The sequence below is a fragment of the Balaenoptera ricei genome, chromosome 1, assembly GCF_028023285.1.
Source record: "Balaenoptera ricei isolate mBalRic1 chromosome 1, mBalRic1.hap2, whole genome shotgun sequence".
Taxonomy (NCBI): Eukaryota; Metazoa; Chordata; class Mammalia; order Artiodactyla; family Balaenopteridae; genus Balaenoptera; species Balaenoptera ricei.
This window is the reverse complement of record NC_082639.1, coordinates 39306247-39328394: the sequence shown is the minus strand read 5'-3', so window position 1 is coordinate 39328394 and position 22148 is coordinate 39306247. Positions and strand designations below refer to the sequence as shown.

The following is a 22148-nucleotide window of genomic DNA, read 5'->3' as shown; positions in this document are numbered from 1 at the left end:
GGAGAGGTGGCCTGTCCAGCCGCCGTGTTTACAGTGCTCAGACGCCGCCGGGAACCTGATCTGGGCAGACCAGGGTGGGCCGCCCCACGGGGCCCAAGCCGTGTCCACACTCATTTCCCGGAGACTGAACACGGCCTGCCCGCCCGCCGTGCTGAGTCCAGCTGCCCGGCCACCCGCCCACAGAGGGCCCAGCTTCTTGCAGGCAAGCGCCATGGACAACTGCGGAATGCACAAGGGCCCGGGGAGCCAGAGCGGGGCTGAGGGGAGGGGGGTGCAGAGGGAGAGAGGAAGGGGCGTCCCCCCTCCAGACAGGTTCATGCTGTGTCCCCCCAGGCAAGTGTGCTTTCTGCCCCCCTGCCCAGGTGTGTTTACCCTACTGACTTGCTGATGGACTAGCTCTTCCCCACACCCAGTCACCTGGGTCAGAGTCAGCACACTACAGCCCACGGGCCAAATCCGGCACCGCCTGTGAGTGGAGATTGTCTTTTACTTTTTTTTTTTTTTTTTTTTTTGCTTTTTTAAACTGCTTTATTGACTTCACAATATATAAAGAACATCTCTCCATGCAATAGGTAAAACTCTCCTGCTGACAGAAACTTACAGATTGGGTCAGAAACACAACATTCAATTAGAAGCTGGTAACAGGAGACCCACAAGAAACAAGTAACACCAAAAGGTTTACAACAAAGGTACGTCACAAACATGTAAGTTTAGGAAGCAGGTGTGTCTCCCTACTAACTTCAGGGAAAACATCAGGATTCAAGGCATAAGGCAAAACTCATCATGATGGTCACGGTGAGGGGGGTCAGTGCTAACCGCCCCCAGACTATGACTCAACTGCTTTTCCCTCAGCTTTTCCCTCAGCTGCCTCACCTCCTCCCCAATCCTTTCCATATTCTCTTCTCTCATCCTTGCCTGTGGCTCTTCAAGCCTCTGAGTCATGTCCCATCTATACTGCAGGATGGGCTGCCTCACACGGAACCTCCTACGATTTCCTCTAGGTACACAATATTCACCAGCTTCCAAAGGGAGGGCGAAAGGCTCTCCTTTATTAGCATCTTGCCCCTTTTCATCCTTGTTTCCATTCTCCTGGTTGGCATTTTCCATGTAGAGATTTTTTACTGCTTGTTCCCCTTTGGACGCCATTGCTCCTGGGCCTATCCTCGCTGTCTCCTGCTCCTCCCGATTCTTGCTGCAAGTGTGCCGCCGCGACACTTCCACTCGCAGACCTGCTGCCCCCGCGCCTCGTACTCTTGGGGGCCGACCCCGGCCCACACTCCCTCAGGGCCACCGGGAGCAGGGACCGAGAAGGGAGCGAGCGACCGCCAACAGCCGGGTCTAACACTAGAGCGGGCACGTGCGAGTTGGCGCGGGCCGGTCACGTGCGCCCTCTTTTACATGTTTTAATGGTTGGGAAAAAAATCAAAAGAATATTTTAAGACACATGAAAATTATATGAAATTCAAATTTGTGTCCATAAATGAAGTTTTAGTGGAACACAGCACATTGTTCATTTATGTATGTCTGTGCTTGCTTTCTCCCTGCAATGGCAGAGTTAAACAGTTGTGAAGGAGATTGTATGGCCGGCAGAGCTGAGATTATTTACTATATGGCCCTCTACACAAAGCACTTGCCCACCTCTGATCTAAATCATTCGTGAGTGGCAAGTATAAACCTCAGGTGTCAATCTCGTGAACCAGCATGGGAGTAAAGGGGGCAAGAAACGTCACTTTCTTTGTTTCCTATAGCCTAATTTCTTACCCCATGTTCCTGGGGTCAGTCCACGTTTCGGGGATTACATGATGTCAAGCTGCGGGGTGGGGGCAGGGCACTGGCCCACACTGATTGCATCTGAGGCCCCCCCGACATGACCCTGCATGTCTGGCCACCTTCTGCCACCTCCAGGGCACTGTGTCCTGGCTGCACCCCACAGCCCTTCCTCCTAAGGCTCTTATCACCTCCCAGCAAAGCCGCTTAGGACCTACAGGCCTGGCTGTGCTTCTCCTCGACTCCCCTTTATGTTTCTTCAAGATAGTCTGTTGATCCCTCTTCTCCCCTTTACTTCGTCTGTAAACTCTCTCAATTCCACAAGCTCAGAGACTTGGAGAACAAAGGCCAGGAAGGCTTGCAGGCCTTCTGTGTTCTGCCTGTCACATACCTCCCCTGGGGCAATGAGCACAGGGAGGAGGAGGAAGAGATCCCAGGGGAAGAGCAGAGAGACACAGTTGGGAACTCCAATCCAGCCAGACATACATTCATTCACTGCTCTATCCCATTACCCAAACATGCACCCATTCATTCCCCCACTCACTCAGGCCGTCAGTCATCCTTTGTGGAAGAGCCGATGCCCTGCCAGACCCTATAGGAAGGCAGAGGCGAGCACGGCACACCTGGCCCTCACGTTGTCCATACTCCAGGGCAGTGACTGATGGCAAGTGTTTGCTGCCTCTGCGGGAGGAAAATAGTCCTTATTTGTAGCATTTATTACTTTCTGTGATGTAAATACTCCAACCTGGCCAAGTTCAAGTTGCCCACATGATGTCCCTGACCATGGAGCTGGGAAGAGCTGCATGCTATCAACTCTCAGGAGCCGGCTGCTGCCTGGAGATTCACACACATTAACAGACATCACACACAGCATGATTGGTATGGAATGAGAAAAGCAAAAGGGCATGGGGGCACAGAGGAAGAGCACTAATCCTGACTCGGAGGGTCAATCCCGGGGGGGGGTTCTTAGAGGAGGTGACTTTTAGACTTGGACTCTGAAATAAGACAGCTCCCTTGAAGGGAGCTGGCTTGAGTCCCCAGGATGGTTCTGACCTGCAGTAGGTTGTGTTCTTGCTCCTAATTGGCTTCCAGTGCCTCCCATGGGAAGAGTTTACATTAGACTCAGCTGTTGTCCTGCTTTGGCCAATGGAATGTGAGTGAAGAGCTATTGCGTGGTTCGGCCCTTTCTCTTTTTCCTCTCTGTACTGAGTGTGTCATGTCCCAAGTAGGGACAGCTCCTTCACAAGGATCCTGGAATAAAAAGGATGCATGGAACAGAGCCAAAGTCAACCCACAGCCACCACAGACAAAATATAATGTGGGCGAAAAATAAACTTGTTATTGTAGAACCCCTATTTGGGGCATGCTATAGTGTGTCTGTTACCACAACATAACTGAGAAAAAAACTGACTGATGTTCAGTCCATCCCCATCCAGAACTGGCTCATGCCCAAGCATCCCTCCATGAGCCACTAGTTTTGAGCAAAGATGTACCCAACCCAGGCTGCTAAGGAGAGTGTAGGGTCCCTAAAATGTCCAGAATTCTCTACAGTTCCAGCATCATCCCCTGGTCCTGGGAAAAGCAAATGAAACCACTTCTTAGCAGTAGCTCCAGTTCAGTTCTCCCATCTCACAGCAGCTTTTTGGAAGTGTCTCTCTTGACACCAAAAAGACAAAAACAAAACCAAAAACCTCTTAATTTCAACGCAAAGTCATTCCAGACATTGAAATTTCTCTCTTTGAGGAACAGACCAAATTTTGTGCAAAAGAAGAGTCAGGATGAGGTGGGCAGGAAGCAGAACCTGCTGGGCAACGCCAAGAACAGAAAGAAAGAGACCACTCTTGCCCCCAGGGAGTTCCCAGGCTGGTGGACCAACAGACACATGAACAAACACATGCAGTCAAGTGTGGGGGTGCTCACCTGTTGGACGAAGTGCTGTGGAATCACAAAGGAGGCAGCCGCTAACTCTACCCAGAAGGCCAGAAATCCTTCTGGAACAAGTCAAGAGATAAAGGGACGGATGGTGGAGGATGGATGGATGATGGATGGATAGACAAAATAAAATAAAATCTACCTGGAAGGATCAAAGAAACTTTCACATAGGACCCAGACCTGAAAAAAATGAGAATATCACCAGGTAAAGAATATGGACAGAAGAGATGATGTTCCAGACGGAAGAACAGCACGTGAAGATAGGGAGGGATGCGGTTCACTGCACCTAGGAAAGGAGGGAAGCAAGAAACGCAAAGAGTCACAGTGGCATACTGCAAAGAGAGGTGACTGGGGAGTCAGACAGACTGAGTTCGGATCCCAACGGCACCACTTTCTGACTGTGTGACCTCGGGGAACTTGCTTAAGCTCTCTGCGCTTGTGCCACTATTATCAAACCCAATCCCAATATGGGGCATGACCCTCCTTCACAAGGTAATTGGAGTGTTCTATGAGGCAATGTGAGCAAAGCTCCGGCCCACTGGAATCAGGCAGTTAATGAGGCCTCCCTCTTGCTTCCCTTCCACCAGGACCGCTTCTCCCACGGTCCGGGCCCTGCACTCGCCCTGCACTCGTAGGGCTCTGCCTCTTGGCTGAGACACCACCTCCTCCCTGTTCTGGGACTTTCCTTCACAAAGCTCTTGCCCCAAGGGTCCTCTCTGCCCTCCGGCCCCTTCAGCCACTCTGCTCCAGCCTCTGCACTCACCCAGCCCAGAGTGCTCCCCGCCCCAGGCACGCCTGAGAACAGCCCTGGCTCCAAACCTACAAACACCTTCCCCTCAGGAGCAAACATGTCCAGACGTGGGACCAACCTCAGAGACTGGTGAAGAGGGTAGCTCTGGGCAGTGAGGCTGCTGGACCTCGTGCCCTTAGGAAGACACAGGCAGCCAAGGAGAGAGAGCAAAGGCCAGGCGGAGAGGCCAGCTGGCCAGGACATGTCCTTGGCTCCCACCCTTGTGATTTCACCTGTCCTGGGCTGCACTGTCCCTGGTGCTAGTCCCAGTGCTGAGGCCAGTTTCCTGTCCCAACTCTTCTAGTGCAGCTATCCCCAAGGGGAGACGGAGGAAACCAAACATAATTAACTAAATTTAGAAACAAATTCTTATCATAAATGTTAGGGGCACACAGGCCAGGGCCCAGGAAGGGAAATTTGGGATTTGGGAATGTCATTCAAGGCCTTTCACAATTTAGCCTGGTGTTCAGTAGATAGTCAATAAATACTTTTGAGCAAAAGAATGCTTGTCCCTGCTCACCTCTCCTGCAGCTCACGCCCACAGGGCCCGTCTCCAGTCCATAACACCACCCTGTTCTTGACCTGCGACTCACTCTGCCTCCTACAATTGGGCCTTTGCTTGTGCTGTTCCCTCTACCAGGAGCATGTACCCCCTCCCCTGCCCTTCTTGCCAAAGTCTGCCTCATCCTTCAGGATTAGGCTCAGACATCCCTCTTTCCAGGAAGACTTACCAGGAAGGTTCCCTTGCACTCCCACGGGACATCCATACCCCAGTCACAGCACATGCTGCTTTGGGGTGGGCCTCCATACATTTCCACACCCCCCCTCCACTGGACTGTGAGTGCCTCCACGGGTAGAAATAGGGTTCCTAGTACTCAGCAAGGGGCCTGGCCCAGAGGAGGGACTCCAAGGGTATTTGGTGAGTGAATATACGTGTTTTCAGATCAGATGATCCCCAGGAGCTGAGTACCCCAGGAGGACACAGGAAGCAAGTCAGGAATTGCAGTTACCCTCCAGGCCACCAGGGGGGTCAGTACAGAAGTTAAGCAGGAATCATGCAGAATGCTCCCTCTCCCCCTTGGTGGCCTGACTCAACCCAAGGAGCAGTAGAGTCTTGGGAGAATCTGAGTTGAATCTGGGGGCACAAAACCCTGGAATATTACAGCCAGAGGATTTTACATCTTAGGGAGCTTGAGCACCATGCCTGCCCTCATGTAACAGATAGAAAATTTGAGGTCCAGAGACAGGATGTAGGCTGCCAAAGGAAAGAGTTGGAAGGAGAACCCAGATGTTCTGAGGAAGATGGAAAATATTTTGAGGATGAGAGTGTCCAAGGTGATGGACTTCCAGCCTGCATTGCTGCCCGATTGGTCCCCAGATTCTGTTTTATCTCTTCATCCAGACTCCATGCAGTCGAAGCTGGCACGCACTCTTACTTGTCAGATACATGCTCATTAATCCATTCTGTCTTCTCTCTTAACCTCATTGCGTGCTCTGGACAGCGGGCTCAGATCTTGCTCTGTCCATGACTGGCTGTGTTGCCTCTCCCTTCCTATGCTCTCCGTGTTCTCAATTGCAAACTAGAAGGTGGCCTAGTTCAAGAGGGGCAAATAGGCTTCCTTTCGGTGCCAGCATTCATGGCCTGCTAGTGACTGCTTGAGAAGGACTGTAGGGGCAGGAGTGCTGTGACTGACGCGTGACGCTTATCGCGGGCCGGGAGGCAGCCTGGCAGACAGCAGAGGTCCGGAAACCCAGACCCAGGCTGCTACGGCCCCTGACCCCTTTCCATTTCTAGCCATCTAGGTTTCCTGTTTTTCCTGTCTGTGCTGTGAACACTGATAGCAGTACCAAGCTCTGTGCTGAGTACAAAGTATCCAGAGATAATCAAACAAGACCCCTGCCCTTGAGAAGCTCACAGTTTGGTGAAAGACACTTGCCCAAATTCACACCAAACAACTGGAGAAGTCTGAGCTACAGTCTTAGGGACAAAGGGGTTTTAGATGTCAGGGCTCTGATGCTTCAGCGGCGGCAGGAGCCCTCCTGACCAGCAGTTCGTCATCCCCTCCCCTCCCCACCGCTCACAGGCACTCCCCTCAGGGAGACTTGCATTTCTTGTGGGCCCAAGCATCACCCTGTGGTTGGTGGTTAAGATTTCAGGCCCTGCAGGCTCTGCCACTTCCCAGTCATGTAATCCCAGGCAAGTTAACCTGGGCAACTTAACCTCGCCGGCTCTCCATTTCTACCTGCACTGTCTCTGGTGGGACTGTCGTGAGGAGAAAATGAGTACAGGTAAGTCACCTGGCACGTAGTCGGCCCCCTTTAAAGGTGAGCTGGCAGGATGACTCCAAGCCAAAGTCTGCCTCCTAAGCTTTCCCCTGGCTTTGGGAGACCCAGACAGTTCTCCTCGGGAATTGGGGACACCAACAGGGCCCCACCAAGTCTTCCCCTGTCAGACCCCACGTTGGCACCTCCACCTGCTGCTCCCATGAACACTGACTGGCCACGGTGCCCTACTGGGAAGCCGGTGCTCTGGGCCAGCCCCTCAGGGATGGGCCAGATCCCCAGAGAGAGGAGGACGTGCGGTGCCCCCTGCCTCCCGCCCCGGGCTGCTACCAGCACTCACAGAGGTCCCTTCCCTCCTTGCAGCCAACCTGTGCCCGCCCCGTTCTGTCTGAATATTCGCTCTCCCACCTCCCCCGGAATCATTAAACATTCTGCAGTGGAAATGCAGCCGGTCACGTGGCGAGCACGGCCCGCCAACCTTGGCACTTCTCCTCTGATCCTGTTTGTTTTTCTAACATAAAACTAATATGACATAATGGATAATCTAATTTGGAAATTACCATTTGCTTGGCTGGCCCACACTGCCAGCCAATACCAACAGCAAGAGAAATTATTTAAGAATGTTTCTTTTCCTTCAGAACACGGCTGATAATTTATTTTTCCGTCAGAAGATTACTTTTCTCTTTACGACATTTCCTGCCCCGGTGATTTGCGTTAGCGTTCCATCAAATGGTCTGTGCCGAATGTGGGGAGTGAGTCAACGCCAATGGTTCCCTGAATGAAGGGAGGGCTTCTATTGCGGTCAGTTGGGGCTCAGACCCGCGGCCAGTCCAGGAGGCAGGCGCCTAGGGGGCTTTTAGTGGCGAGGATTGGGCAGAGCTCAAGAAGTCGCCTGTCCCCTGGTCCTGTAAGGCAGACCTCGAGGCTGCCTGTAGGTCCAGGTACCTCAGAGCCCACTGGCCTTTGGGGGAATGAGTAACGCCCGTCTGGCATCCCTAGGCAAGAGGGCTTAGCATCAGGGTGGAATCTAAGCTGAGAGTGTGCTTTACTGAAATTCAGGCTTCCAACCTGTCTACACCTGAGTCTCCCCCAGAATGAAGTACCTCTTGTCTTATAGCCACCACAAACCAGGCACACACAGAGGCTCCTTATGCACCGTTGCACCAGGGCCCTGCAGTTCAGGCCAATTCGTTTCTTCATCTTTCTTTCAATAATTATTTTGAAGGCACAGCTGGCTCCTAAGGTTAGAGCTGGTTTCGATCCCTGGCCCTGTCACTTAATAGCTCTGTGACCTTAGATAACTCTCTTCACCTCTGTGAGCCCCCATAAACTTCATCTGTTAAAGGGGGGTAATAATAGTGCTGACCTCATTGAGTTTTGAAAGATAACGTGTGATGAAGTATGAAAAGGGCTTCTTAGCCCAGCCCTTGGCATGCACTAAAAGCTCAGTAAGGTCACTGTCATTATTAAGCTCTGAGCAATGGTGCTCTGGTGGTGACCAGAGCTCCTGCACTTGAGGAGCATTCTAGTTCCACTGAGGGCCTCGGGCCTTGGAAATCAGGCTCGTGCTGTGGGGCTAGTGCCTCACTCTGAGAATTAACTAACCCAACACATTGAGTTCAGTAGGCTTACCACTAGGTCACTACAGGTATCGAGCAGCCTCACTCCTCACAGTCTGGTCACTGGAGAAAAGTATCCCCATCCCAAATACTCTGCAATGAGGGACACTGGAGGGGTCATCTTCCCACCTTACCTCAGGCTGGGGGAAGGGACAGAAACAGCTCTCACAGATCTTCTCCCCCTCCACCCATGACCATTCTCTCCAAGAAACCCAATCTCCAAGTTAGAGAGTTTATTTATCCAATCGAGTGACAGGTCTGATTTCTTTCTGGATGTTTGAGACTGAACTGATGGGTGTTCCGGTGAAGTATAAAGAAGTGAACAGTTCTCTTAGCTGTGTCGACCACCTCTTGTGGCGTTGCCTGCCTGGGAAGGCTGGACAGAGCAGAGGTGCTCTCTGCGCACTTGGCTCTGTCATTAATTCAACCAAGTTAAGTGGTTGTTTTGGTTTCATGGTATCGAGGCAACTGGCTCTTCATAGAATTGACTGAATGTTTAGACACAGCCTCTCCTGCTTGAGAGGTTGTTTGACAGAACGGAGTGGGTGTTTTGTTACGGCTTGGTGACCAGGGTGACCTGTGGCTTTTGCTTAGTTTGATCGGGTTGACTGCTTATTTGGCTGTGGTGATTGGTGGTTTCACCAGGTTGACCAGTTGTTCCGTCATGGTTAGACCCATTCGACTGGCTATTTAATTTGGGTGGGTGTTTTGGCATTCGTTAACTGAGCTGGCTGGGTTTGATTGAACTGACTAGATGTTTGAGTGAATTAACCCAAATATTTTGACATTGTTTGAGGCAGTCGATTGGCTGTTTACAACAGACTGGGTGTGTTGCTATCATCTGACCCAGCTGACCCGTTGTTCTGGCATTGTCTGACCTAATGGCTAGTTGTTGAGTTGGTTCGGTGTTTTGGCTTTGTTTAACTCTAAAGACAGGTTGTTTGTGAATTGTTTGATCAAGCTGATTGCTTGTTTGGCTAAGTTGAACACTTGCTTTCCTATTATTTGACCAAGTTGAGTCGTTATTCAAACTGAGGCAATGCATTCTTAAGGTTTGACCCAGTTGTTTTGAAGATACCCATTTCCTGGGCCACGTTGATGGCTTGTTTGGCACTGTTTGGCCCAGCGACTCATATTTAACTGAGTTCACCAGGCGTTTGGGCTCTGCTTGCCCGTTTCAGCTGTCGTTTGGCCAACTTGACTTTGCGTCTCACTGAATTAGGCATTCAGATAGGGTTTCCAAAGCTGACCAGGTTTTCACCGAGCTGCCCAGCTGTTTGGTCTCAAACAGACAGGAGCAGCAGTGGCCAGCACAGACCTGCATTTGCGGAGAAGCCACTCTGGAAGGCTCCCTCATGTGGGAGTGGGAAGAAAAGGGACTTGGAGGACCCCGAGTCTCGAGCTTGGGCTCAGGCAGGTGAGAACAGACAGGCTGGTGGCAGTGCAGCTGCTGCATGCAAGAGCGCTCGGCAGCTCTGGTCTCCCAGGCCAGGAGATGAATGCATTTGGCAGAACACTTCAAGAATGCAACCTCTGGGTTAAGTGGTTGAAATTAGGCCCAATGGGGCTGTTTTACTGAGAATTTACAGTCGCTCATAGAACTCAGCCCCATCAAGTAAGAGTCCCTCCTGCCAAGATGGAGATTTGCTCCCAGACCAAGGGGATTCACTGACAAAAGCACACATCTCCCTGACTCTGCTTAGCCCTAATCTGTGTACCTCCGAGTGGTGACCACACGGATGCTAATGGCTGTTCTCCCTGTGGGTGGGGGCCTCTTCCTGATATCCACAGGTGACTGGGCGAGGACATGTCTCCCCATTGGCTTCCTGAAAGAGGCTTCAGCTGAACTGCCTACGCCGTGTGTGATGTGAGTGGCACCACCAAAGCCTTGATCTTGCTGGCGGGTCATGGGAGCGGAAGTGCCCACATCATGCACCAGCACGTGAGATATCAGGGCTGTAGGGGGCTGTAGAAGGGAGCTGTACTGATCTCCTCATTTCACACAGGGGAAACTGAGTCCTAGAGAAAGAAAGGGACTTCCTCAGCTGGGCCGTAGGGCACTCCAAATAATTAACCCTTCTCAGTGTAGACAGGTTGAAATTGGAAAGCCCTGATCAGGGAGTTTAGGGGAAGTGTCAGTGCTGGTGCAACAGCAAGGAGGAGGAGGGAAAGGAAAGGCTGCAGCCAGGATGGGGCTGAAACAGGAGTTCAGCTCTCGAACTCACCATGTGACTTAATGCAAGTCCTTTCAGGAGACAATGAGTGAACCATTGCTGAAGAAACATCCAAGGTCACAAACTCTGGTCAAAGAGGCTTAAGAGTGCACAGTACCAGGCGTCCCAGCTCTGGCTGCATCAATAGGAGTATCATCATCAGAACAAGGGAGTGATGGTCTCACCAGGCCCCACATGGAGTTCAAGATCAAGGTTAATGGGCAAATGATAAAGTGGGTCACACCAAGAAGGAAAGGTTCTCAAAGCCATGTCCTGGGAAAAACCAATGAAGGAGGAACGGCTGTCTTCCCCAGAGAAGGGAAGGCATGGAAGATGGGGTTAATGTCTGGAAAATGCAGAAGACTTTCAGAGGATAGGAGAGCAGATAGGCTTAATGAGTGTCAGAGAACAGAGATAAAAACATCATGGCACCCAATAGGTACTTGACAAATATTACTGAATAAAATCCCGAGGAGACAGAATATAAGAAAGAACTTTCTAACAGACAGAGCCACCTCAAGAGAGAGAGAACTCCTTGTCACTGGAGGCTTATAGGCAGAATTCCCATGTTTGATGAACAGGAAGTCAGATGAGTCAGAAACAACAGACTTGTTACCTCCTTGCTCAGAAAGCCATACCTTCATTAATACAGCCTCAATTATGTTTCCTTGCTCTGGCATTGTCAGCTTATACTGAGCTTGGGTACCACTATGACCTCCAGATTCTTTTTCTACAAAGAACTCTGAAACAGACCCCATCACTGTACACTCAGGCAGTCACTTTTCAAACTCATGTTTTCAAACACTGAACCTGTAAAATCTGGTTCTGTCAACCAGCATCTCCACTATCCCTTCCAGCTCCATGAAATTAACGGCTGAGAGTAGCCTACGCAGCCCCAGCTGAGGGCAGAGCCTTGCAGCACCTCACTGGAGACCTTTCTTGGATACAGCCTTTCAAGCCCTGAAAGACAAAGAGGGAGAGAACCACTCTGAAACAATCTGACAACTGCAAATTGTTGGTTTTAGAAAGCTGCTGTCCATTTGGCACTGAGTGGCCTGAGTCCCGAGGCTGGCTCTCAGAAGACATTGGAGGCAGACAGGAAGGGAAGTCAGAAAGACAGCCGGGGCACCGAGCCTCCCACTAGGGACCCCAAGAAAATATTGGTGGGGCATGTGATCAGTCTCCACGGTCCTCAGAAGTCCTGGCCAGACAAAGACATATTGTGGCTCTGCACAGTGGGATCAAGGGCTGTGGGCCACCCAGGCCTTCCATCCAGGCAGCCTGGGAAGGCAGTGCTGGAACTCACAGGGTACCAGTGGGGCCCTACTCACTGCTCCCTCCTGCAGGAAGCTGCCTTTCCAAACAGCTAGGGCCTCATCACATCACGTGCACGCCCTCGCACACGACACCAAGGCCACCCAGGGTCTGGAAAGAGAGCCTCAGAGGAGAAGGTCAGGCTCACCGTGGACTCTGCTGAGAGGTATTGAGGGCAAAGGACCCATCACCATGCGAGAGGCAAAGGCTGAGCTCCCAGGCCCACTCCCTGTTAACACGCTGGGAGACCCCAGTTGGGCCATCTGACCTCACTGGGCCTCCTCTTCACCGCTCCTCAAGGAGGGAAAGTCAAGGCTGGGAGGGACCCCACAAATCTTGGAGTCCCATGCCCTTGATTCATAGGCAGGAAGACTGAGCCCAACAAGTCAATGGCAGATGTGGGACTGGAGCTCGGTCCCTGTCCCCAGCCCTGGCCCACTCTTTCCACCACACTGTGCTGCCTCTCCAAGCCTGTACACAGTAGGTCATCACCTCTAAAACTCTAAAATCCTGCAGCCCAGAGAGGGTTTGTTAGCTACCTTGGGCTGCCGTAACAGAATACCACTAACTGGGAGGAGGCTTAAGCGACAGAAATTTATTGTCTCACACCTCTGGAGGCTGCAAGTCCAAGATCAAGGTGTCACAGGGTTGGTTCCTTCTCAGGGCTGTTAGCAAGAATGTGTTCATGCCTCTCTCCTAGTTTCTGGGGGTCTGCTGACAACCTGGGACATTCCTTGGCTTGTAGAAGCCAATCCTCCAGTCTCTGCCTTCACCTTCACATGGCATTCTCCCTGCATGGGTGTCTACCTCCTAGTTTCCCCTTTTATAAGGATGTCAGTCATGATGGATTAGGGCCCACCCTAAAGACTTCATTTTCACTTAATTACCCCCATAAAGACCCTATCTCCAAATAACATCACATGCTGAAGTCTGACATGGTGGGAAAAGGAGACACTTTGAGGCAGGGAAGCAAGGGCGCCAAATCAAAACCTGCAGGCGCCGCCCTGGGGGGCAGAGGAGGTGCATCTGTGCTGACCTCCATCAGGAGGGTGGGGTCTGTCACAGTGCTACCCCACATCCCCCCACAGAGTTCCAGGACTGGCTGTTCCAGCCCCTGACACACACACATACACACACACACACACACACACACACACACACACACACACACACACACCCCCAAGGACCTCACCTCACCTCCTGGGTTCCAAAATGCCACTTTCCTGCTGCCAAGGGGACAGAAACACCGGCTTCCTCACTGACTCTTCAAACAAGCCCATCCGCTCATTCTTGGAGTCATTCACTTCCTCCTTCCTTCCTTCCCTCACACATCTACACATTCATTCATTCGTTACACATTTGCCCAATTCATTCATCTTCAAATTAATTCAGATTATTTACTTGCCAATCCATGCATTCATTCATTCATGCTACTCACTGATTTGAACATGAAATCCATTTTATTTATAACTTCAGTAAACATTTGTAGTAAGTGCCTACTATGTGCCAGACACTATCCGAGGTTCAAGGGACACAGAAGGAAACAAGACAGATAAAGTCTCTTCTCTCCGAGCTTCCGTTCCAGAGGAGGAATCCAGACAAACATTTCAAACACCCTGAATACAATGAAGAAAAGTCTTCCAGGTAAAAGGGATTGAGACTGACCAGGGTGAGAAGGCTCCTTTGGCTGGAGGAGGCCCCTCTCTGGGAAAGCTTCTCTGAGAGGTACCAGTCAGAAAAGTACTGTACTTGCCCATGTAAAAACCCGGGGGAAGAGCATACCTGGCAGTGGGAACAGCAAGTATGGAGGCCCTGAGACGGGTGGTGCATCCGTCAGCATCCCAACAGGAAATAGGTAGCACACTCAAAACAGGGGGATTCAAGGAGGGTTTCTTTGCAGAGGAACTACCGTGAAAGGAGAGGATGTGGGGAAACACAGGAACAGAGCAGAAGCCGGAGCCAGGAGAAGCAGAACTGTTAACCACTCTAAAAGGAAGAAGGGGCAGTGGTGCTGGAACTTAGAGGCAGCTCCCTGAGACAAGGGATGGCCTTTGGTCAGGGACACAGCCAGCCCAGGGGGAGAGCCTGTAGGGAGAGAGCCTCAGCAACAAACACCCCGACCCTGCTCTGCTCGCTCCCTCTGATCTCCTGCAGGTGCCTCCCAGGGACCAAACCCAGCTGGAGGCCAGAATGCAAGGGAAGCGCTGATGGACCGCACACAGGTCAGCCTCGGACACAGAGAGCATCTGGGGGGGCGTGCAGAGGGCACCGGCCCAGGGGTCAGAGCCAGCCAGTGTGGCTGGGCTGAGGTAAGGACCTGGGATTTTATTCTGCCTGCAATGGGAGGCCGCCGGAGGGGTTCAGCAGGGGCATGGTAGGGGCAGGCTACTCTTTTAGGAGCTCTCCCAGCAACTATATGGGAAGGTCCTCCATTCATTCAGGAGACGCTCCCATGCGGTCACACACCTGCTTGCTCACTCTCTCCTTCCTTCCTCCCCTCCCCTCTCCCAGCCCTCCACCATTTCAGCCAACCCGGCCCTGCTCAGTCCCCTGTGCTAGGCCCAGACCAGGCCCCACCTGTCCACTGAGGTAGATGTAGAGAGGCACAGAGCTGGCCTCACCCTCCAGACGCTGCCATCTGACAGCAACAACCAGGTCCCTGGTGACCTCTAACACATGGTAGAGACTGGAAAGCACCTGAAGGGACCCCCAGCTGCGGAGGGGTCAGGGGAAGGGCTGAGATGGCTGGGCTGCTTCCTGCTGGGAGGCACAGGCTCTAAGCCAAGACACAGGGTTTCTGCCACCCACTTGCTGTGTGACCCTGGGCAAGGTGGACAGCACCTCTGAGCCTCTGAAACAAGGGTGCTAATTTCTACCCTCCCATCCCTCAGGCCTGCGCCAGAAAACCCACCTTGCACTCTCTCTCCTCCACGCCTCTGCCCCCATCAGCCAGCTGAATGCAGAGGACTCTAGCCCCCTAGGGGAGGGCTCCTCTGCCCCCCACCCCATTCTTGGGTGGTGTCTCAGTTTGGGCTGCTATAACAAATTACCATAGACTGGGTGGCTGAAACAACAGAAATGTATCTCACAGTTCTGGAGGCTGGGAAGTCCAAGATTAGGGTGCCAGCCCGGTCGGGTTCTGTGAGCACCCTCTTCCTGGATTGCAGACAGGACCTTCTCCCTGTGTCCTCACATGGCGGGAGTGGGGCGGGGAAGCCAGCTCCCTGGTGTCTCTTAGAAGAGCACTAATCCCATCATGAGGGCTCCACCCTCATGACCAAATCATCTCCCAAAGGCCGCAATGCCTGATACCATCCCACTGGGGGTTAGGGTTTCAACATATGATCGGGGGGGGGGGGGGGGGGGGGGAGACACAAACATGCAGTCCATAACAGGTGGGGAAGTGACAGTTGTAGGAAATGTTCCACCTGACTCTGTCCCAGAAAGCCTGTGCAGCCCCTCTTCCTCCCTAGAATTCTGATGGTGCTGCTGGACAAACCTGGGCCAGTGCCCTCCCCACTCTGGGCTGAAACTCCTACCTTAAAGTGCAGGGCAGGTGATGCATAACATCTAAAGGCCACACCAGCTCTGCTCCTCCCTGTCTGGCATCCACTAATCATTCCCTGACCACCAACTCTCTGCCTGCTCTGGGTGGCAGAGATATGGAGACACCACAGGCTGGTGAGGTGAGGATTCAATAGAGGACACAAGGATGTTAGAGCAAAGAAGACATACTGACAGACTGCTTAGGGATTAGAGAAGCCTTCCCAAAGGACGGACATTTAGGCAAGGCCTTGAAGGATGAGTAGAAGTTTGCCAACATCATAGAAAAAATAAGAATTTTTCTATAGCACTTTGTTCACTTCCATTGTCTCATTTGGCCTTCCGGATTCCTGACTCAGCAAGCAGGGATTTAGAATACGTAAATGTTTAGCTCTGTAAGTCTCTTTAGATATTATTCTCGTTTTCTGATTGAGATGATTGGGGCCCAGAGAGGGAAATGGACTTTCCCAAGGTCACACAGCAGGGGATAAGTAAGCAGATCCTGAAATCTGAGCCTCTGGCATTGTTCCTACCAGGACAACTCACTCACCCCCTTTTCCTTTTCCAACTGCCATCTGGCCTGACCAACTGTCCCGTCCCTCCCAGCCAGACTCAAGACAAGTTTTATAGGGAGGTAACTGATTGGGGGCGGGGGGGTGGGGAGTAGATGGGAGAGTTTAACCCCACAATGTTTTCATACTTGAGATCTGAAAACACGATTTCCCCGGCAAAGAAGCTTAGCGTTAAGCGGAAAATCGGCTTGGAAGGATGTGATATCATTTATAACAGTACATTAAATGCAAGCTGAGAACCTGATATATTTTAGGAACATTCAGCACACTCTAGACTAATAAACATTTTACAATATTATTGCACATGTTCATTTTGCTTTGTACAAATAATCATTCCCTTCACATCTAATAAGTCTGTTTGACACATAAGTGGTCTTGGGCAAACACCTCGGAGGGTCTTGTTTTTCTGCGCATTGATCATGCATTTGTGTAGCCCGCCGGGACAGTGACTAATGATTTTGAGGGCTTAAACGTCCACACACACCGTCTTTGTCTCCCTGCCTGTTGTCATATAAATGTAAAATAATTTCATTTTGGCCCTAGAATGTATTGTTTTTCATGTATGAAAAATGCCTGCCCCTTCCCTGCCTGGCGTGGCATCAATCAGTTTAAAACAATATTTGGAGGAGCCCTGGTCTGCAGGTCCTTCAGCGAGCTCTCGCGTCCCCGGGTGATGGGCCCAAGAGCACCACTTACTGGGGAATTTCCAAACAAACCTGCCGCCACCACTGCGTCAACCCAGAAACCTCCTCTCTCTGCGAGGTGAGCTTGAGTCCTGCCCCTCTGAGGCTCAGAGAACCAAAATTTGCTACCGACAGCCTTTTCCCTTCTCCTTCTTTCTCCTTCTTTCTTCTCAAGAGCCTTCACGGAGGTCTCTGGTGCTGCTGTGCTAGGAGCTGAGGGATGAACACAACGTGGTCCGGGCCTCCAAGAACTTAGAATCAGGGCAAGGCCACCACTAGCTCGAATAACTCCTGTGTGGGAAATGGAAAAAGGGGCCCCCTCTGGGTGGGCTCAGCCACTTGACCCTATCACTTGAAGCTGGTGCCTTCATATGAATTAGAAAAAAACCACTCTTTCCTCTGGGCAGAGGCAGCCCCCATCAGGGTACATCCCTCAGCTGAGTATTCTTGTGCAGTGTGCAACCTAAACAACTGTACTTAGAGGCCACCCTGGTGGAGTGGAGGTGGTCAGTGGGCAACAGACACCTCAAAACAATGCTATGAATACATGTCCCTTAGAAAGACAAGCTATTGGGAGTGGAAGCCCAGAAGGAGGACAGTGGACAGGGTAGGAAGCTTCATGGACGAAGTGACCTTTGAGTTTGGCCTTGAAGAAAAAGTAGGAAGTGACAGGCAAAGAAGGGGAGCAACAGCCCCCACCCTTGAACAGAGGGAAGAGCCTGCCCACACAGACATGAGGCCAAGGAAGCCGGCCATTTTGAGAGACTGGGCATAAGGAGAAAAAAAAGAAGTAGGGAAGGGCAAGACAAGAAGTGGGTGTTTGTTGAGTGAATAAGTGGCTGGATGAAGGGATGTATGGACAGACAGATGGACGGGTGGATGGATGGAGAGGAGACAGAGATTATATTAAGAAGTCTGGGATTTCTGGGCTGACCTACTAAGAAATTTATGCTTTATTCCACAAGCACTGGGACTGAGGAGCTCCTAACGGCTCTTTGGGAGCAGATGACACATTCAGAACTGTATTTCAGACAACCCCTCTGACCAAAATGAACTGGGGAAAATAAGTCTGGGTACTGAAGGGGATCTCCCTGGTGCTCAGCTAGAACGACAATTTGGAGTCATCTTGCAAAGAAAAGGGAAGGAAGAAAAGTAATGTTTATTGAGCATCAGCATCCTTTATATAAAGGATAAATCCCCAACGAGCCATGGGAAAATGAGGCTCAGAAAAGTGATTTGTCCCAGGTTACCTGTCTGTGAAGTCAAGAGTTGGCCCCATTTGCCCACCTCCACAGTTTGTGCCCCATGCACGTCTGGCTGGTGGGATGGGCTGAAATTGAGCCTCCTCAGCCCTCTGGCCCAAGGAGCCCAGCCTTCGTGAGCACTCACCCACATCTGGTGCCAGCCGCGAAGTACACGCCACACTGGCTCTGTGGGGCCTCCGTCTGCACTTCCTCCCTGTCTCCTGCCCACTTTTTCCAGAAGAACCTGGAGCAGATTCACAGGTCCAGAGATCTGGACTGGGCTCTAGCTCTGACCTCTCTCCTACCCCCCTCTACCACCCCTACCACACATAGCTGGCAAAACTATAGGCCTTTGCACATGCTCTTCCTTCTGCATGACTCTTTCACTCCTTCTCTGACTAGCTAAGGCTCCTTGTCCTTGAAGGCCAGCTTTAGTGTCCTCTCCTCCAGGAAGCCTTCTCTGAGTCCCATGGCTGGTTTAGGGCCTGCTCTGTGTTCCTACAACTTCTGAATTTTCTCAAGATGGCACTTAGATGTTTACATTTTATGGTCTATTTGCATCATCTCTGTCTATCCTCCTGTGGGCTGTTGGGGAGCAGGGAATATATTTGATTTATCCCTGGGTCCTCAGCTCCTGGCACAGGGCTTGGCCCAGAGTAGAATCAGAGTGCTTTGGAAAGACAGATAAGAGGTTGGATAGATGGATGGATGGATGGATGGATGGATGGATGGATGGATGGACAGACAAACAGCTTCTCTCCCTTAAGGGAAATAAACTTTGGAACTTGATTGCCCCACCTCTAGGAAGAATCTCCTGATCTGGAAAAAAAAAAATTCAGTTTTAACAACTGAGGCTCTTGATGGCCCAGAATAACTGAAGATAACAAATTACAGGTGCATAGACCTGCAAATCTTGACTCATTTAACTTCACTGAGGTGAAGGCCAGATGAGGTACATTATTATGCAGGCTGGGGTTCTAGAAGAACTCCAGCTGGCAGTAATCAGGTCACAGAGAGTCTTGTGCACAGATATAAGACGTTTGACCTTTATCATGAGGCTGATGGGGAGTGGATACAGGGTTCTCTGGCATCAAAAGGAGCCATCAACATCTCCTGAGTCCTCTAAGTGAAGATGAGATTGATGAGCCAGAGGCATTGACCTTAGGTATCCCTCCCTGTCTATTCTGCAAAGGCTGATCAGAAAAAAACAGAATGTTCCCTAGAATGCAGGTCCCCATTCTGAGGCAGAGATGAGTATTGTCAGGTGACTGGGACCAGCATCCAGGCCACCCAAAAAATTACCCCAAATTCCCATCTTATATTCTCCTCCAGCTCCCTGTAGTTCTCTAGCCCCTGTAACTCCACTTGGACACAGACAGACATGCTGTGTCCACGAGGGCCGGGAAACACGTGGTCTTAGAGACAGATCCTTCTCCCACCTGCTCCAGCCTCCAAGCAGGTAGAGGTGGATGGCCATTAGCAGGTACCACATAACTGAGGGCCAATCATATAAGCCCTTTCTAAGTGTTTATTGAATATCCATGGATCAATCAGGATTTGATCAGAGAAGCAGAACCAGCAGATGATACATAGGATGAGAAGTTTATTATAGGGATTTGATCTTAGGCAATTGTGGGAATGGTTCGATATTCTGCAGGCTTCCATTTCTGGTCTTGAACCTGAAGTGCACAAGGCAGGCAGTGAGGAAAGGTAGATCATGTGAAATAGAAGGAAGGACAAACTGGAACCACAAGGATTCTCACCACTCTAAGCCCTAACTTTGAGGACCAGATGTTCTCCAGGAGAAGCTGGTACCCTTTGTTATGGAGCTGCATACACACCGGGCCCAGGATTCAGGGAAGCTGAAGGAGGAGGTGGGGTAAGAGCTTGGGGCCTTGGCTGCTGCCCCATGCCAACAAGGTGAGGCAGCAGAGAAGCGACAAAGAGCGTGACCTCAGGCCCATCACTGACCTTCCCAGCACAAACGGAACATGGCTGCTGCTTTACTGCCACATTCCAGATCTCAAGCAAAAGATTTCTGCCTGCAGCCCTTGCTCACCTAGAACTATGCAGGGAAGGGAATTCTGGGAAACAGAGTTCCAGCTTAGCTGAGCTGACACAATAGAAACCACCAAACCTGCTGGGAACTAGTCAGTGGAGGCCTAGCAGAGAGAAATCAGGGTCCCTGCCATCACACAGTTTAATCTCATGACAAAGACAAGTTTTAAAACGCCACAGTCTGATCGATGTTACGGTAAGGCACACAGTTATTGATAGTCTACCATGGAGAAGCCGTGCATTACTTAGGATTACATTCATACCCAAAATAACGGTGGCTGCATCAGGTTAAAGTTTCTATCTGACTTCCAGAACAGGCTGATATGATGGCTCCTACACGGTCTGGGACCTGGGTTCCTTCCGTCTGGTTGCTACACCATGTATGGCTTCGTTCTCCTGCTGTCACTTCATGATCCAAGACGTCTGCTGGCTGCTGCTATGGCTATTAGGTCACAATCCCAAGCATCAGAGAGGAGGAAGAGAAGGGGATGCACATGCCCACCCTCTTTCAGGACACTTCCTGGTAGTTCCACATGTAACTGCAGTTAACTGACCAGAACTTGATTACACAGCCATACCTAGCTGCAAGGGAGACTGGAAAATGTAGTCTATTCTAGCTGGCTGTGTGCTCAACTAAAAATTGGAAGTTCTATTCCTTGGAAATAGGGAGAAAGCGGGTGCAGTGGGTCAAACAGAAATTTCTACCTCCGGTGATATACAACAGTGGTCAATATCTCAGATTCTGGAGTCAGACAACCCTGAATTCCATTCCTAGCTCTGCCACTTTCTAGCTGTGTGATACTGAACAAAGCAATTGCCTTCTCTGAGTCCCCATTTCTAAACACATGGCATCCTTATCATCACATACAAGCCAGTATCCTAAGCACTTTTCATGGATTGTTATTCTTAATCCTTACAATGAACCTATGAGTTAAGTAGTAATATTATCCCCATTTTACAGATGAGGAAACTGAGGCTCAGAGAACTGAAATAACTTGCCCGAGGTTATGTTCATTCATAAGCACATACTTAGCGGTTGCCTGCTAGTGCCAGGCTCTGTGCTGGACTCTGCAGATACAGGCAGAAGTCAGAATGGTCCCAGCTCCTCTAGGACTCCCAGACTGCCCCCATGGCACACGTGCAAGGTTTGGGGGCCAGCTATAGGGAAAGGATAGCAAAATATTTCTTTGTTTTGCCTCTTCCCAGAGCTCCCAGCCTGTGCCCACAATTGTTCAAGAGCATCTTTCAAGCCCAAACTCAGGCACAAACTGCTCACAGAGGGTCTGGCTGGAGCAAGACGAAGCCAGTCAGTCCAACAGTCACTCAACAGCAGCTCCTGGGCAGACTTAGAACAGCATGCTGCAAACAGCATTAGTGACAGCAAGCCCACAGACACCAGCCTGGACTCGTGGTCACAGAGCACTTTCACATCCACTACTGCATAAGATCCTCCTTTTGTAGATGAGAAAACTGAACTCACTTGCCCAAGATGACACAGGAAGTGTTCTAGAAAGCAGAGCTTTCTTTCCAGAAAGAAGAAGTATGGGAATGCCGGGTCTATGTGAGAAATGGCACACAGCTTAAGTGGCCGTGCACTGGCTGGGGCAAGGAGGTGCACACAGAGGCCATTAAAGAGTTTGATTTCTTCCGGACGGCAGCAGAGAGCCGACCTCAGGGGTTGGTAACGCCTCCTGGGCACCCTGCCGTGGAGACCTCACATAAGGGGGGGCTTTGGCAAAAACAAGCAAAATGTTTGAGCCCCACTTCTTAGCACCTCAGCAGACTGGCTTGAGCCCTCCCACTCACAGGCCTCAGCGTGCCCATCTATGGCCAGATGGCCCCTCGGTGACCATGAGAAGTTGAGGTGCCACTCCCCAGGACTCAGTGTCCCCTTCTGGAGAGTACTTCCTTCCCCTTGGTCCCATCATGGGGCACACAAAGGCAGTCACACCACACTCTGCACACAGTAGCCCTTGTTCTAAACCAGGCCTGCCACCCAGCCTAGTGCCGATGCTTCGCCAGGAAGTACCAGGAGCCGGGAGGAGGGGGCTAGACAGACCTGGCATTCCAGTCCCAGCCCTGGAGTTCTCACCTGCAGAAAGGGCTAACAGAAAGTACCACTCAGTGTGG

The 22148-nt window shown here is 51.1% G+C and overlaps 1 protein-coding gene across 1 annotated transcript; it reads right to left on the bottom strand.

The window, feature by feature from the left end:
• Positions 1-506: 506 nt before the first annotated feature.
• On the bottom strand, positions 507-1377 carry LOC132349679 (protein BEX1-like). Its single transcript, XM_059898273.1, has one exon. The coding sequence runs from the start codon at positions 1144-1146 to the stop codon at positions 760-762; it is 387 nt and encodes a 128-aa protein (XP_059754256.1). The 5' UTR covers positions 1147-1377; the 3' UTR covers positions 507-759.
• Positions 1378-22148: the final 20771 nt, after the last annotated feature.

What these genes read in the sequence shown, in the direction of transcription:
- LOC132349679 (XM_059898273.1), bottom strand. Translation starts at nt 1,146, where the DNA reads ATGGCGTCCAAAGGGGAACAAGCAGTAAAAAATCTCTACATGGAAAAT.